Below are 17,591 nucleotides of genomic sequence, written 5' to 3'. Positions count from 1 at the left end.
AGCCCTAAACCCTAAAGTGGGCTGGGCAAATGGAAGAAAAAAAAAAGGAAATTGGGCTAACCAGCGGGCTGGCTGGTGCATTTGGGTCAGCCGATTGGCCCTTTGTGCCTTTTTTGTCCAGTGGGGCTCACGAGACATTTGGCTTGATCCTCGGTTGGAGATAATTTTCGGGCTATTTTCGATCCTCTAGATCTTTCGGTTGGAGGTGACCTTAGTGTGCTAGAAGTTGGTGTTGTATCTTTTTCAGCAATATAAAAGGGTCTGCATCTAACAAACAGCAGAACATGGCCACATGGACAAGCGCGGGCATGTGCTGTAGCAAAGGCTTGTTTTTGTTATGGGGCAACTAATAATTGTTGTGGAAATGTGAATGGAATGGATTTTATCATTAGGAGAAATGTGACAAACGATCATTAAATATGATATTTAAGCTCTTGAGAAAATGCGTTGAATCAAGACATTGCTTAGAATAGTGAGAAGAACTTTTGTGAGCGTAACCTATTAGCCATCAGCGTTGACTCTTGTCAACTCCCAAAAATGGGTAATGGAGATAAAATTGTGTGAGTGAGATGATATATTGGGGTTGCAATACTGACATTATGGCATAAAACCAATGATAATGTAGGTTGAGTAGATATATTCATAGACATATTCATAGACATATTCATTCCATTTACGTCCACGTTGAATAGTTTATCTAGATTTCACTATGATAATGTAGGTTACATTTGCAATGGCTTGAGAGCATTTTTGAGAGTAAAAGTGGAGCGTGAAGAGAGTTGGAATGTGAGGTTAGTACATGTGGTGCCAAAAATGTGTATGTTTTAAAATTTATACTTGCACACAAATATATTGAAATATAGGGCGTTATTAGTACGAGGTCGGATTCATAGGGATTGTATGAATTCGAAGTTCCTTACTACTTATCTATCAATTCCCAACTCACAAAGTGGCATTAATCATAGTTAAATTCTTCTTCGCTTAAAAGCATGAATTCGAAGCATCACATGTAAACAAATAATTGAACTACGAAAGATCAAAGCATGCTAAGCATACAACTTATGCAATGACTTGCTTTTTCTTGCTATTATAAGAGCTGAAAATCAAGTCTTGCAATTATTTGGAAGCAACAACTTGCTTTCAAGTACTAAAGTAATCCTTCTTTGCTTGCTTTTTCTTCCTTCCTCTGCTCCTATTGTCGACAGTATTCATTGAAGCTAGAAGTCCAAAGGTAGCTGCTACAGTTTCCTCAGAACATGCTTCGGTGTTTTGAGCATACAGAATTCCACAGTGAGTAAATCATAACCAACTTTAAATATGTTAAAGTGGACACAATTTGTACGAACTTTCATGAAGAAGTGGCTTTCATTTGAGCACTTTAAGTTGAAGTTTTGAACCCTACAATCTGACTGAATATCATGAGCCGAGAATCTGAACATCCGTTGGAGTGGGATGAACTGGAAATGCTACAGAGCTCGAATTAGCACCAATTGTTCATATGTTGTGGTAGAAACCATTTGACAACATTCATGAAGAAGTTATCTTTATCCGATCAGTCTACATTGCTTGTTTGAGGCCTCGGAGTTGACTGATGAAAAGGAGCTGCTAATTCCAGCTTGCTACCTACATAGAAAAGCAGCCTGTGTAAATTGGACATCAAGGCGTAGCAAAAATTAACTAGACAGAGGACTAAGGTCTAAACTTAGTAGTGATCGATGTGACATGTATCAGTGCAAAAGTTTTCTCACGGTTCAATCTCAAGCTCTCGCTCTTCTTTTTCTTGTCTAGTATCCAACAGTTTGGCTGCTGCTTGCACGTCCAAGACCTCAGTTCCATCACCCATGCTGCTTGCCTGTGTTAAAACTGATAAGGTTATACTTCTGACGAGTATTGAACAAAGAATGTTGATCCAGTGTAATAAAAGGAATGAGAGCTTACCAGTTTGTCCAAGTTAAGATATTTTGAGAACGAAACATGGAAGTGTGAGAAATGATTCGTGCATGAGTTTCCACCGGAATCCCAATTCTGCCTGGTCCAATATAACAAAGAACTCATGAAAGAAGATAGAGAACAAATTTCAACTTTTCAACTGATGGTACAATGCAATTACTTTTCAGAGTGAGTATTAAAGATTACACTCAACTCACGCCAATGAACTTTCTAACAAGTTTGAAGTATAATCTGACATATCAAGAAGGTGGCATATACGGAAGCACTCTTCTTTTCTTCATATAGTAAAAGCAAGTTACCTGCAGATAAAGGAAATGGCGTAGAGAATTCACATATGTTTGTAGGAGTAACTTGTTGCCAGTGAAGCTACCTTCAGAAGCACCTTTCAGCCTTTAGGGAGGAGGACCAAGACATTTGTTTTAAAGCTCTTAGATTCTGGCCAAATCCCACTGCCGATAACAACAACAATAATGTCACTCTCAATAGTGGCATTTCCACTAACTTTATCACTTAATCCCATAAATTCCGAAGATCTTGTTGTTTGCAGCTTGAATTTTCTGCTTAAAAGAACAGACACTACATATCTGCAATGCACAATTTATTATATATAAACAAGACTAATTCTTAAAGGAAAAAAAAAAAAAAAAAGTCAATCCTTTATAATGGCATAAGAAATTGACTCAAAGGAGACAGTATTACCTTCCCGGCCCAAGAACTCTCTGTAGAACTCTAAGGTGTTGAGACTGGTGAGTAAACACCATCAGGAAGAGTGACCCCAAGTACACAATATGGACCTGCACCGACATCGCTATGGCATTCCATGTCAAAGAATCTACTATTTTACAAGCAAAAGAGAAAGCTTTGTTTCGCAACAGAGATGACTTCTATGCCATCGTTATCATCATTTTAGAAGACTAATAAGCTCAAGGTGAATATGAAATGGAGAAAGCCTGAAAAACAGAAGAAAAAAAATTTGTTTAGATTGTTCGATGTAAAATAAAAGGAGAAAAGCACACATTATATGCTGCAACTCATTTTACAGACTGTCATCTCCAATAAAACATCCAGAATTTCTTTCTTTCATTAAAGACAATACTAAGTCCATAGGATTGTATGAACCTTCCATACGAGGGCACAAAGAACTGTACGGACCTTCCATAGGACTGTACGAACCTTCAATACGCAGGGCTATGTCCACATTTAGTAGTTTCTCCAATTTTTACTATAACAATGTACAATAGTTTTTTCACTTTTAATCTCAAGCTCTCCCTTTATACAACAGTTGGCTGCTTCTTGCAATCTCCTTTGAAAGCAATGCAGGGCACAAAGGATGCTAGGAAGCCCCATCTTCTAAAGATCTACACAACAACAAAATTCAACTGAATTCAAATCTCTGTGCAAACTCATAAGGATGCATTTCAATTTGGCGACAAGTATCAAACAAAGAATATTGATCCAGTTGTAATCGACAAGATAAAAGATTACCAATTTGTATCCAAATTAAGATTTGATGATATGGAAACATGATTGAAGTTGAAGAATGATACTGATCCACGCATGAGTGTTGATCGAAATCCCAATTCTGCCTGTACAAAGATAACACCAAAACAACTTAAGAAAATATAAACAACAAATTTCAACTTTTCAACTGATAGTAAAAACCTTGGAACTGAAGATTCATTTACCTAATTTCTGCAATAGTGTGGGCACACTCTATTCATCAAGTTACTCGAGGGTCATCAATCACAGATACAAAAGTCAACTGAATTCAAATCACTCTGCATACAAGTAATCATAAAAATCTCAGTCCAAAATCTTCATAAGAATAATAACTTTTTTTTTTTGCTGGAAGAGAAAACAATTGCTGCAATTTTAGATATTATATGAACATGGTTTTAGCAGATAACAAGTGTTGGAATAACATATGCCCACTTTCCTCATTATGTAAGAATCAAACGAATAAGGAAAGTGCTACAATTTTCATCGGGATAAAAAGTCATTAGTTTGTAACTTTAAGATCACAATCCATCTCACATCTAGAGTACACATTCCAGTTGAAAAGAAATCGGTGAAGAAACAGGAAAAAAGAAAATGGTTCAACACTTTTAGATTCACAATAAGTACTCCTATGCCAGTAATCCAAATACTCAACAAGTCCTCTGCTACCTTAGAAGTTGAAACTCTTGATTGTCAATTGAAGATAATGAAGAAAATGCCAGTTGAGAAGAATTACTGACCACGTTAATATTAAAATCACAAAGAGAACAAGTCTGAGTTGTTGAACCAAAAGTAATCCTCTAAAGGATAAACAATTAAGTCCCCTTCGAATTTGATGGCAACGTAAATTTCTCAGCAACCTTACGAGACATTTAAGCAACTACATGCTCCAACATAGTGCCAACAAGAAGTAAATGCTGCAGGAAAGAAATTACCATGAGTATTAATTCTCAAACTGGTTCTGTTAATTAAAAAAGATAGCCAGATATGACCGCAACAGAAAAGCTAGCATACTTTATATGTTGCAATTTTCGCAGCAGGAACACCTCTCCTCTAGCATTTTTGTTTCCTAGGCCATAAAAGTTTATATCCTCAACAGCATTCCCTGCCACCGCTGAGGGCTGAGGCAGAGTGGGTTCCATGAACGAAAAAATCCCTCGAAGACTCTCATGAGTAATATCGAGGTCCAACGAGCTTGCTGCAAAATGAACATTTCATATGCTTTGCAAAAGTATTACCAAGCACTGAGGCAACCCAATTATCGAAATTGTGTAACGCGCGCTGAACGTATATAGGCGTTATGCAGAACATTCTTGTTTATGATTTCGTTATTTTTTGTTTTGACAAAAAAGAATAGCATTCGAAAGTATTAAATTGGTTTACTTATATTTGTATGTCATAACAATCGAAAGTATCAATTTAGTTTACATATATTCGAAGTTACACACCAGCAATAACATCAGTGAATACCAAAAAGTCCCAAGACCTTGAATGTTCCGCTAGGAAAGACACAAAAATCAACAACTCATTTGGATGTGCTTTTAAAATGGCTGAAAGCACTTTTAGAGAAAATGTTTTTGGGTTCCAAAAGCACTTTAAGTGCTTTCTGCAAGAAGCACCAGTTATGTGCTTCTTCCAGGAAGCACTTTAAGTGCTTTTCCAGAATTTATTTGCATTTTTACCAAGGATTGGTTCCAAAAACATTTTCACCAAAAGTGCTTTCATTCATTTTAAAAGCACATTCAAATGAGCTCAATATCACTCTCGTATCAATCTGGACAGAAGCAAAATTCCACTTAAAAAGTTTTGGAACAAAACAATGTGTATCAGAAAGAACTATTCTGGGCCTGTGGAACTAAAAGTCACCGACAGATGGTTGAACAACCAAGTCCACTTTGACTTCAATGTATTTATCAACAACAACGTTATGAGCCACCTCAGAAATTACATGCTAGCTTGAAAAGGACTGTAAGGCAAGTACAGGGTAGAATGAGAAATTTTGCATGCAGTGGATGAAAGAAGGACGAAACAATATCTAAAACAAGAAACACCACTCTTTTTGGAAAAACATGTCTTATGCATCAGTACATGAACCCTATTTGCACCTACAGAACTACATCGTTCAAATTGAGTAAGAACATCACGAAAAATGCCAAAGGATACTAAAAAAATTATATATGCCTACTGAAATCACAACATATATAGTAAGTCAATTTAATTACTTGAAGAGAAAAGGAGGTGGAGTTTGAAAAACTTACATTGCTTAATTTGCTGCGACAGTAAAGTGGCGACACGTTGCATAACTTTTGCAAAGGATAGATTCATCAATTTCTTGTAATTCCTAATCGTCAGCCCTATAAGGCATGTAAGGTTACCCAACAACTCTGGTAAAGCCTCCACTCCCTCAAGTAGTTGATACATAAAGTAGTTAAAGAAGTTAAGTGTTGAATTTGATGAGAGACTTGAGCTTTGGCCACCCTTTCAAATGTAAGGATTCAAGCTGCAATGATCAACCTTGAACATCAGGAATGGAATTGAGCTCCTCCCATAACCCGCCAATGGTGAATTTTATCAATTTCGGGTATGTAGACCTTTCCGCAGATTTCTTAAATTCGCCAAATTATTAGTCCCCAACTCAGCATTGCAACTGAGAATTCTTTACCTAATTTATGCAATAACACAGGTAAATGGCAGTTCATCAAGTTACTCAAGGGATATGAATTAGAAATAAAGAAATCAACTGAATTCAAATCACTATCCATATGATTTAAAAATTTGTTCAGAAATCACAAGTAACCATAAAAATATCTGCCCAGAACCTTCTTATATAAGGATAATAACAAACAGAAAGCAATTACAGTAAATCTATATATTATATGAACATGGTTTTACAAGATCACAAGTATTGGCATTACTGTTCCAAATTTCTAACAAGATTTGAATACCATGAACGGGTAATTAAGCTAGTGGTTCAGCGCTCGTACAGATGAAGTAAAGAAAGTTAACATATCGAATTGATGTTGCCGGATCTATGAAAGATAGCATGTAAAGGAGACTGCCCACATGGTACCATAAAAAGAGGCTTGCTAGCTTGATAAGTACTATAACTTAAGGTATATTTTTTAGAATGAAGGTTGAGCGGGAAATTTAATATCTCGTGCATCAGTACCTGTATTCAGTTTGCACATATTGAGCATCCTGAAAAACGCCAATGCATGCCAAAAGATATATAGATGCCTCTGGAACACACAACAGATATAGTCAGAAGTCAACAGCACAATAAATTTAGAAGAGAAGAGGAGATGCAGATTTGAAAAGCTTACATGAATTAATTTCAATGTGGAAGTTGGAGCCATTTGGAGTCGTTTGTACATAAAACTGGAATACAAGTAATCTCAGAGAAATGTGGCCTTGCACACAATGAAATTTGGTTTTTCCGCAACTCATTGGTTGTGTACATTCAATCCGACTGCTGTATGACTCCGGACTGATTCAAACGAACAAAGGAGACAAACATATAATTAATATGAACTCTGTAATTTGATTTCAAGAATTTAAAAACTTACTTTCGATATACGGAATGTGAGAAATCTTAGGCCAATCTGTGCCGCTGTCCCTGCTGCATCGTTGCTTTAAAAGGGGATGACATCCCTCAATAAACAGGGTATGTAATTTGGTGAGGCGTTGCATTGCTTGGACACTTGGTAAGTTGGCCAGATTCTTGCAATTCCAAATCTGCAGCTCTGTAAGGGATGCAAGGCTACCCAACCATTCTGGCAAAGTCTCCACTCCGTCAATGTTATATACCCACAATGATGTTAGAGAAGTGAGGTGTTGAATTTGTTGAGGCAGAGACTTGAGCTTAGGCCAACCAAACAAGTATAAGGTTGCAAGGTGCATTAATGATCCAACTTGAAAATCAGGGAAAGGGAAGGACTCGAGCTCCTCCCAGAACCCACCGATGCTCAAATACTCCAAGCGCGGGAGCCGTTGTAACCCCGTCGGCCGATATTTTAGCTTTCGCCAATTTCTAATCTCCAAATAACCGAGAGAATTGAGGTTGTCTAAACTTGGAAGAATCTCTAAATTAGGGAAACCTTGTATTATCAGCGACCCAAGAGAGAGTGGGAATTGCAGCCCACTCACCCAACTTTCCAATCCTTCGCATTCACTAATACTCAATACTCGAAGGGAGGTCATGGTGCGCAAATCTGAAGTAGATTGTAGACTAATGCCACTACTTTTGACACCAAACGATGCTACCTTTGGGCATTCACTCATCTCCAAATGCTGCAAAGAGGGACATTGTTGTGGAAGAGCAGGTAAGCTTGATAATTCTTTGCAATTGCTGAATGTCAACTTCTGAAGAGAGGATATGCCGCCTTTAATTTCAATCAATGTCAGGTTGTTGCATCTCCATACTATCAATTCCACAAGAGAGGCCCATACATTCAGTGGGCCTGATAATCCATTACATTCCCAAATTTTCAATTTCTGGAGAGAGGTGCAGTACTCCAACCCACTCGGTAGGCTTGACAATCGTCCACAATACTCGATCACTAATTCCCGTAGAGATGCCATGCCATGTGTAATTGGAATCAGCTCTAGACTAGGACATTCCTTAATAGTCAGTTCCTCAAGGAGAGGGAGTGTATCTAGCCCATCCGCCAAATGCCTCAGCTTTTCACATTTCCAAATATCCAATCTCTCAAGAGAGCCCCACGATCCAAATACATCGGGGGCAATACAAGTTAAATCATTGCAATCTCTTATCTCCAGAGAGGAGAGATTATTATTGTTCTTCAAAATCCCTTGCGGCAAACAAGTAAGCTCCTGAATACTTCTTATTATGAGGAAATTGAGAGTTGTTAATCCACTGCTTATTTCTTCTATTGGCTTTCCACTATCACTAGAAATTATCTTCAACTTTTGAAGAGATGGAAAATGACTTGGAACATTTCTCAATTTGGAACAGCCTTTTATGGTCAACTTCTCGAGGCATGGAAAAACCACTACTTTTTGTGCTGACATCGTTGGTGCTTCCTTCCATTCAATTAGATTACCACACCTAGAAATATTTAGTACTTTTAGTGCAGGAAACAAAGTAATTATCTCCTTACTTGTCGTGGCTACATTGTGGACATGATCATAACCGTAGAACTCAGCTCCAACACATTTCATGTTAGCCATGCCGTTAATCTTAAGCTCTGTAAGATTGGGTAGATGACCGAGCGGTGGGACTCCATCACATTTGTCGCATCCAAGTAATTGAATCTTCTTCAAGTTGTTGAGCAGTAATGACCTACTCATCATCCATGATGGAAACTTATTGCCCATGAAATTTTCAATACTCAAGCTCTCCAACTCAGAATGCGGTCGAAGGCCTTCCAGTACATCCCCCTCCTTATTGTTGTTGGTTATTGACCTATTTTTTGTCCATTGGAAGCTTAAATGGCATATTTTCCTCTTATCCTCCAACTTAGCTTTCTTTGCTTCTTCTCCATTCTTTACGTGCTTCAGATTACAAATGATTAATTTACCTTTCAATTGATTTAAGCCAGCCAACTCTTCAATTCGACGACCAATCTCATTACCCACCGAAAAGTAAGGTAGTGTTCGAAGGCAAGTCAATCGCCTAATCCCCTGTGGAAATTTCGTACTCTTATCAAAATAAATATGCCTCAGGTTGATCAAGTTTTGCAGTTCTTTTGGAAACTCTTTAAGGGCACAATTTGTTGCTCTTAACGTCTGTAGGTTATAGAGCTTGCCTATAGACATGGGGAGTATTTTGAATCTTGTTTTAGAAATGTCAAGATACCTCAAGTGTTTCAGCTTACCAATTGAAACTGGAAATTCTTCAATATTAGCATTGCTTAAATTTAAGACACGTAAAGTTTTGAATCGTGGAAGAATGTTGGAAGGAACTTCACCATCGTTGAAAAACAGTGACCGCAATTTTCCATCACTTCTTTCTAGAATGTTTTCCAGTACAAAAGTAGAAACATGAGCAACATGTCGAATCTCAAGTGAGCCTATGCCACATAAGTCTCCCGTCAAGATTTCGGATTTGGATATAAGTTTTGCCAAATCGTGCACAAGATCGTGCATCTTGCATTTGCTAACAATGCCATTGTCACTCACTGAAGCATCTTGAAATAAGGAGCTTTGCAGTAGAATATCAAAATATTCATTGCCTATTTCCTCCGTATCTTTACCTTCATCGAGTGCAGGGTGGAGTAATCCTTGAGCCATCCAAAGTTGAACCAAGCTCTCTCTTTGAATTTCAAAATCTTTCTTGAACAATGAGCAATATGTAAAACATTGCTTCAATGATGATGATTCTAAATTGTCAAAACTCAACTTCAAGACTGACATAATTCTATTTTCTCCTTTTGGTAGGTTGCCCCATATTCTACTATCTTTAAACAGCGACCATTCTTCAATACTTTTTTTAGTGTGCAAAATGCCTCCTACAACCTGTTGATTGGATTAGTGAATTTCGAAGGCATCCTAAAAATAATGTAGAAAAGAGGGACTCATATTAAATAAGAGGTTTTTGTTTACTTAATTTTGAATCCCCTTGCCTAAAGGGACAAAATCTAATGTGATAACTATAATTCTTAATAGTGTGCAAAATGATATTAGATTCCTGTTTCTTTGTGCTTGACCAAATTCCCAAAAACCCATTAAGTAGTTAAAAATACGTTTTATTCTTGATTTGCTGGCGGAATTAATTTTATCTAGTTTCTGTCTTGTTCAAATCAATAAGTTGCGAAAGCTGGTTTATTAATAAGAAAATGTTAGGAAAATCACATATTTTATATACCATATAATGTTTTAGTGATATGTACATGTCATGCCAATTATTGCATTTGGTAAAGCTTTTTACACCCTCAAAAAAACTAATCTATGTGCATTGTACTTTCAAAATTCGATCCCAATTCAATCATCTTGCAATAGTTTGCTATATTCTAGTGGATAGGGTGTTGAGTTTTCACTCATCCATCCCAGATTCAAAGCTTCCGTTCTCCTAAATTATTGTAATAGTTTTGAATCATGTCCTTCCCATTAATAATAATAATTTAAAAAAAATCATATTGCAAATAATATAACTAAAGTTCGAAGGGATTGAATCAGTTTGTTTGCTACCAAATATCAATTAAATCTGAGACCATTTAGTCATCTATATGTATTGAACAAATTGACGTTGTTGGTACCAAGTAAAACATTTATAATATCAAATAGCTAATATATATATCATTTGAAATGAAATTTCGTAATGATGATCTTTAAATGGTGATTACGAAAATAAATAATTTCAATTATGAAATTTCTACAGTTAAAATACATTTGTCACAAGACCTTGTTCTAATTTATAAGGTGGTGCACCCCATGACTTGAATGCAAGTATTATCTTAATTTATAAATGAAAACATGTAAAAAAAAAAATAGGTGCAAACATATGATACGTAATCGTACGCACCTTTGCCACTAATGGAACACCACCACAATTTTCAGCAATCTCCATTCCAATTGTCTGGAATTCATGAGCTATATTAGCACTGCTATTGGGGAAAGCTCTATCTTTCATGATGGACCAACATTCATCCACGGAAAGTTTTCCCAATTCACATCGTGGAAGTAGCTTTTCTGAGATTGATGCGACTTTGGCACTGCGAGTAGTGACTATAATTTTGGATCCCCCATCAGACTTAAGCTTAAAAAAACATTCCATCAAATTCTTCCATTTTTCAGAATCTTCGTTCCAAACGTCATCAAGTATGAGTAAGTATCTTTTATCTTCCAACTCTTCATTAAGGAACTTAAGCAGAGCTTCCTGGTTATCTTTCAAGGAAGGGGCGTTTGCCGGTTTGAGTTGTTCTAACATCTTAAGTAGAATTAAATCAACATCAAAAGTGTTCGATACACAAACCCATATTCTCGTCTCGAAATGCTTGTGTATCAGATCCTCATTATAAACCGACTTGGCCAATGTTGTTTTTCCGAGGCCACCCATTCCCACGATGGCCATAACAGCAGGATTTTCTTGGTTGTACTTGGGGTCGGTCAAGGTTGTAACTATTTTTGTCACAACCTCTCCCCTTCCAACAGTTATTTCATCTCTGCCAATTAGTGAGTTGGTTTGTCTGTCCCATCTATTTCCTCGAGGAGTTGCATCTTTATTCCTGGAAACTAGTCCAAGAAGGGATGCTTCACTCTTGAGATCCACCAAGCATGCATTGATCTTCTTTATTTTATGCGCCATTTGAAGACGAAATGCAAGTGGATTAGAGAGTGAAAAGAAGTTAAGAACCTTTTTCTTCATATGGTTTTGGATTTCGACTTTACGCCGAGCAACTTCGTACTCGAATTCATCCAAGACATCCTCAGCATCATGAGCTACGTCTTTAAGTTTCTTCACCCAGTCCTCTATTGGCCCACCTGTTAAACAGAAAAGTATTTGAGAACGGTAATTAAAAATCTTGTAAATGTAGTGTGAGATTATAAGAGTTTAAAATAAAGGGTATACAAAAAATTTATAATTCTTCACAATCTCACAATTTCAAATACAACTCAATCTTTTATTCTTCTCCTTATTAAGTATTTATAAAATTACAAAGAAGCAATACTAGAAAATAAATTAAAATAATCCTTTGTCCACAAGACAAAAAAACCTAGACAAAATCTAATCAAATTCCTAATTAAATCATATCAAATCACTAATTAAATCATCTCTAACATACTTTCCTTTATATTTTCTAATTAACAACAAGAGAGTTCAGAAATATATACTACCTTGTGGTTGGTCGGCAACAGCAACCAAGAAACGATCAATGTCGGTTAATGAGTATCGAAGCTTTCTGAGTTGAGATTTGAAACCCAATGCAAGACTGAATTCTTTCGAAGCAAGTGAAAGCACCTTGCTCAGTATTCCCTCCACACCAAAAGTAACCACAGCTTCAGCTGCCATTCCTTCAATTCCCTGTTCAGCTCAGCTCAGCCAATCAGAGTGTTTAAGTTTCTCTCTTCGATACAATATTACAAGTGCAATGGAGGATGATATGATGATAGATAACAGATACAATAGAGTGTTGAAATTTCTGTCTTATAACGTGAAAAACGTGGAGCATACAATAATAGAGCTGTACACCGTAGCTAGCAAGACTTAATCTCTACCAAGTAAAACACGAATCTCCACCATGCCATGCAAGACAATTTCAGAAAGTTGGATAAAAAGCTAATCCCCCTATCCTTTACTTTTTTGCTTTAATATAAAGGGACCGAAAGGCTAAAAAGAAAGTTAAAAGCACTAATAGCTTTTTTTTTTTTTTAACCGAAAAAAAAATTATTTTTTCTTTCTCTCTAGAAGTTAATGTGTTTTATTTTTTTTCGTACAAACGATTGCACGGGAGGAGTCTCTAACGCCATTATATCTCTTGCCAAGTTAAGTTGCGTTCGGATAGGAAAATCAGAATTTTTAATTTGGCTTACGTCCAGTCCAACCACTTGTTCGGATTTTTTACCTTGAAAATTTAGGAACTTGGAAAATTAAAAATTTTATGAAAACAAAACAACTTGGAAATTGAATTCATCAAATTATGTACATTTCTAGGATACACAGGAGAGTAGTGATGGTTTTTGAGAAATAGAAGAAGAAAATATGAAAGTGTCAGAGCACATGACAATGCCCTAGCTTTGCCTTTGGGATATTTGATTGAGGCATGGATAACATAGCTTTGGCTGCAGTAGGTGCGCATATTCTTGTTAAGAACAAGAATGATAAGATCTCAACTTTTCCTCAAATTAATATATAAAAGGAGTTTTTTTTTCTTTTTTTCAATTACAAGTGATATTAATACTCTAAATTAGAGCAAGGTGAGGGGAAAATTTTTGAATTATGACTGCTGTGGATTGAAGATGAATGACATATTCACTAGGGCAATTCATCCATTGCAATAAGAAAAAAAATTTTGAAATGTTGTATGAATTTATACATTGTTTTCAATTGTCATATGAACTAAAATTTAACGGAGTTAAGATGAGACGAAAGTTAATGATTTTGAAAAATTGATATGACAGATGGCTTAAAATTTTAGTTTATGTTGAAAAATTGAAAATAGTGTATAAATTCACATAAGCCGGAGTTTAAATTACATTTAAAAATAAATACATTATAGTATTTTCAATTTAAATCCACTCATATATATTTTTGGGAAATTTTATTTAGGTTGGTGTTGCTACCTTGCATCGATTTTTACTTCTAAAACAACTTTGTTAACTTTTGACCTTTGATCTTCTTCAGTTCATTTGATTCGACGACTGAAATTAAACTCATATATTAATTAAACTATCAATAACTCTTTAAACCTAAACTTACTACCTAAATTACCTTCACAAACCCAATTCAACATGTAAAGGTATCTTTACACTTATTCAAAAAATTAAAATGTCAAACTCAAAGCATACGTTCTCTCCTTCCAACATATCCGTAGTATTTTCTTTCAATCCTTCCATCCTTTTGCAAGAACACACCACTCTTGTTGAGAATGAATCCCGCATCGATAGGAAGATAAATGTTGCATGTGCTTCTAAGAAATTGAGCTACTTCTCATGTTGTTAATTAGTTTTCTAGTGAAACCTCAACTTTCTTCCGGCCACACATGCTTCATATCATCCCGGTTGTATTGTTCACACGTTTAACTTAAAAATTTGTTGTAGATAAGAAATCTTGTTGAGATAAATCTCCCATAAACAAGAGAGAAAAAAACCTTTCATGAAATGAATCAGTGTTTTAAATTCCTCTCTTCGATACACTACAAGTGCAATGGAGAATGATGTGATCATAGATACCAGATACAATAGTGTTTAAATTCTCTCTCATAACGTGAAAAACGTGGTGCATCTAATAATAGAGGAGTAGATTCCTATCAGAGACAAATAATTGAGAATGGATCATTTGAGACTTGGAGTAGATTCCGATCAAAAACAAATCATTGAGGACAGATTTACTTTAGACGTGGATCCTCCTCGTTCAATAGTAAAAAGAGGAGTGTAAAGCTAATGACGATGAAGACCGTAGCAGGCGAAGGGGAGTGCACGTGGTGACTAAGGAGAAAGACCTTATATCTACCAAAAAAGAAGAAAGGCAGAAAAAGTTAAAAGTAATCAACATTTTTCTATCTCCCATCCTTTACTTTTTCTGCTTTAATATAAAGGGGCCGAAAGACTAAAAAGAAAGTTAAAGCACTACTATTAGTCAGAAAAAATTGTTTCAAGCACTTACGAAGCCAGATGCTCTCATTATTTCAAAAAGAGAAAAACGGGGTTATTCGCATTTAAAACATTGTTTTGTAAAGTGATAATAAAAATAACTTATTTGTCAACTTTTGTACTTTCATCCAAAAAAAAAAAAAAACCAAAACCCATCCTTTACTTCTTTTTTTGATCCACTGTGCTTTCTTTTTATAAAAAAAGTCACAACATATATAGTACGTCATAAGTCAACAGTACAATGCATTGATCAATTAGAAGAGAGGAGGTGCGGATTTGAAAAGCTTACATGGATTAATTTCAAAGAAGAAATTTGAGCCATTTGGAATCGTTTGTACATAAAACTGGAATACAAGTAATCTCGGAGAAGTATGACCTTGCACACCATGAAATTTGGTTTTTCTAATACAAATTTGTTGTATTTGGTAAGGTGCTGCCTACCTTCCATCCAGCTACTGCCAGACTCAGTCAACTGATTTAAAAGAATAGGGAGAAGAAAACTTTTGTTATAAAGATGCTAGCTTTGGGCAATTCCATATATACAATTCATGAAGAAAGGGACATTGTTGTGGAAGAGCAGGTACGCTTGACGATTCATCACAACCATCGATTGTCAATTTCTTAAGAGAGGCAAGGGAGACACCACCTTCAATTTCAAATGATGTCACATTGCAATTGAATATATTCAATTCCACGAGAGAGGCCCATACACCCAATGGCCCAGATAATCCATCACAATTTGAAAAATCCAACTGGCGAAGAGATGCAGGGGTGTGAACTGGAGACGATGCTACACCATAGTACTTGCGTATCCTCAATTTTTGGAGAGAGATGCAATACTCTAACCCACTCGGTAGGCTTGACAATCGTTCACAATCTAGACTAGGACATCCTAATATATTCAGTTCCTCAAGGAGAGGGAGTGTGTCTAGCCCATTCGGCAAATGCCTCAGCTTTTCACAACTACGAATAACCAATCTTTGAAGTGAACCACAAGATCCAAATACATCAGGGGCATTTCTCAATTTGGAACAACTATTGATGGTCAACATCTCGAGGCAATAAAATACTACTACTTTTTTAGTTGACATCATTGGTGCTTTCATCCATTCAATTAAATTGTTACACTTCAAAATATATAATATTTTTAGTGTAGGAAATAAGGTAATTATCTCCTTACTTGTTGTGGCTACATTGTTGACAAGATCATAGCCATAGAACTCAACTCCAATACATTTAAAGTTAGCCATTCCGCTAATCTTAAGCTCTGTAAGATTCGGTAGATGGCCGAGCAGTGGAACTCCTTCACATTTGTCGCATCCAAGTAACTGAATCTTCTTCAAGTTGTTGAGCAATAATGACTTGCCCATCATCCACGATGGAAATTTATCGACCATGAAGTTTTTAATACTTAAGCTCTCCAACTCAGGATGCGGTCGGAGGCCTTCTAGGACATTTTCCTCCTCATTGCTGTGAGTTGTTGACCTATCTTCCGTCCATTTGAAGCTTAAATGGCATACTTGCCTCTTATCCTCTAACTCAGCTTTCTTTGCTTCTTCTCCATTCTTTACGTGTTCCATATTACAAAGAATTAATTCACCTTTCAATTGTTTCAAGCCAGCCAACTCTTCAATTCGACTACCAGTCTCATTACCCACTGAAAAGTAAGGTAATGTTTGAAGGCTGTGGGAATTTCGTACTCTTATCAAAATAAATATGCCTCAAGTTGATCAAGTTTCTCAATTCTTTTGGAAACTCTTTAAGGGCACAATTTGTTACTCTCAAGGTTTGAAGGTTATAAAGCTTGCCTATAGACTTGGGAAGCGATTTGAATCTTGTTTCAGAAATGTCAAGATACCTCAAGTGTTTCAGCCTTCCAGCTGAAATTGGAAATTTTTCAATATTAGCATTACACAAATTTAAGACACGTAAAGCATTGAATCGTGGAAAAATGTTACTAGGAACTTCACCATCGTCGAAAAACACTGACCGCAATTTCTTAGCACTTGTTTCTGGAATTTTATCCAGCATAGAAGTAGCAACCCGAGCAACATGTCGAATCTCATTTGTATTATATATGCCACAGAAGTCTCCCGTCAAGCTTTCTGATTTGGATACAAGTTCTGCAAGGTTGTGCACAAGATCGTGCATCTTGCATTTGCTAACAATGCCACTGTCACTCATTGAAGCATCTTGAAATAAGGAGCTTTGCAGTAGAATATCAAAATATTCATTGCCTATTTCCTCCATATTTTTATCTTATCGGGTGCAGGGTGGAGTAGTCCTTGAGCTATCCAAAGTTGAATCAAGTTCTCTCTTTGAATTTCAAAATCTTTTTTGAACATTGAGCAATATGAAAACATTGCTTCAAATATGGTGATTCTAAATTGTCAAAACTCAACTTCAACACTCGCATAATTCTATCTAATAATGCATGGTTTCCATGCGTTGCTCACAAATGGGAAAAACAGATGTAAAAAAAAAAAAAAAAAAAAAAAAAAAAAAGAATTACTCAACTTAAAAATTAGCTTACTCATCAATCTAATATGGAAAGTAAATTGGGGGCAGCAATGTAGCCAATGGGTGTTTTTTTTTTTTTTTTTTTTGGGAGAAAAAATGTAGTCAATGGGTTTAAATTGAAGAAATAAAATATTAAACAAATGCTTATGGTTTTGGGTTTTTTATCTAACTTTCTATTGAGGGAAACAACACATGTGATTAAAGCAAATGTTAGTCAATGGTTATGGGTCTTTTATCTAACTTTCTATTGAGGGAAACAACATATGTGATTAAAGCAAATGTTAGTCAATGGTTATGGGTCTTTTATCTAACTTTCTATTGAGGGGAACCAAACACATGTGATTAAAGCAATT

At 36.0% G+C, this 17,591-nt stretch overlaps 2 protein-coding genes across 10 annotated transcripts; both read right to left on the bottom strand.

The window, feature by feature from the left end:
* Window positions 1-950: 950 nt before the first annotated feature.
* Window positions 951-12,571, bottom strand: LOC103945939 (putative disease resistance protein RGA1). Of its 9 annotated transcripts, none has more exons than XM_048569277.1 (16): window positions 12,244-12,571; window positions 10,931-11,889; window positions 7,014-9,924; window positions 6,771-6,934; window positions 6,617-6,686; window positions 5,706-6,109; window positions 4,462-4,645; window positions 4,188-4,364; window positions 3,636-3,728; window positions 3,436-3,536; window positions 3,070-3,308; window positions 2,650-2,900; window positions 2,250-2,534; window positions 1,939-2,029; window positions 1,749-1,852; window positions 951-1,623 (listed from the first exon to the last, which is right to left on the bottom strand). In XM_048569277.1, the coding sequence occupies exons 1-4, from the start codon at window positions 12,416-12,418 to the stop codon at window positions 6,891-6,893; spliced, it is 4,089 nt and encodes a 1,362-aa protein (XP_048425234.1). In that variant the 5' UTR covers window positions 12,419-12,571; the 3' UTR covers window positions 951-1,623; window positions 1,749-1,852; window positions 1,939-2,029; window positions 2,250-2,534; window positions 2,650-2,900; window positions 3,070-3,308; window positions 3,436-3,536; window positions 3,636-3,728; window positions 4,188-4,364; window positions 4,462-4,645; window positions 5,706-6,109; window positions 6,617-6,686; window positions 6,771-6,890. The 9 variants fall into 9 exon arrangements, with proteins under 9 accessions (XP_048425234.1, XP_048425233.1, XP_048425238.1 ...); XM_048569276.1 differs by having other exon boundaries at window positions 3,103-3,308; XM_048569281.1 differs by having other exon boundaries at window positions 2,650-2,744; window positions 3,103-3,308.
* A 2,653-nt stretch (window positions 12,572-15,224) lies between these two features.
* On the bottom strand, window positions 15,225-16,968 carry LOC125470386 (putative disease resistance RPP13-like protein 1). The gene is made up of 2 exons (XM_048569347.1): window positions 16,577-16,968; window positions 15,225-16,401 (listed from the first exon to the last, which is right to left on the bottom strand). The coding sequence occupies exons 1-2, from the start codon at window positions 16,966-16,968 to the stop codon at window positions 15,225-15,227; spliced, it is 1,569 nt and encodes a 522-aa protein (XP_048425304.1).
* Window positions 16,969-17,591: the final 623 nt, after the last annotated feature.

This window comes from the organism of the source record quoted next, unplaced genomic scaffold (genome assembly GCF_019419815.1).
Source record: "Pyrus x bretschneideri cultivar Hongxiangsu unplaced genomic scaffold, Pyrus_bretschneideri_v1 Contig5, whole genome shotgun sequence".
In the NCBI taxonomy this organism is placed as follows: domain Eukaryota; kingdom Viridiplantae; phylum Streptophyta; class Magnoliopsida; order Rosales; family Rosaceae; genus Pyrus; species Pyrus x bretschneideri.
This window is presented reverse-complemented; position numbering and strand designations above follow the sequence as displayed.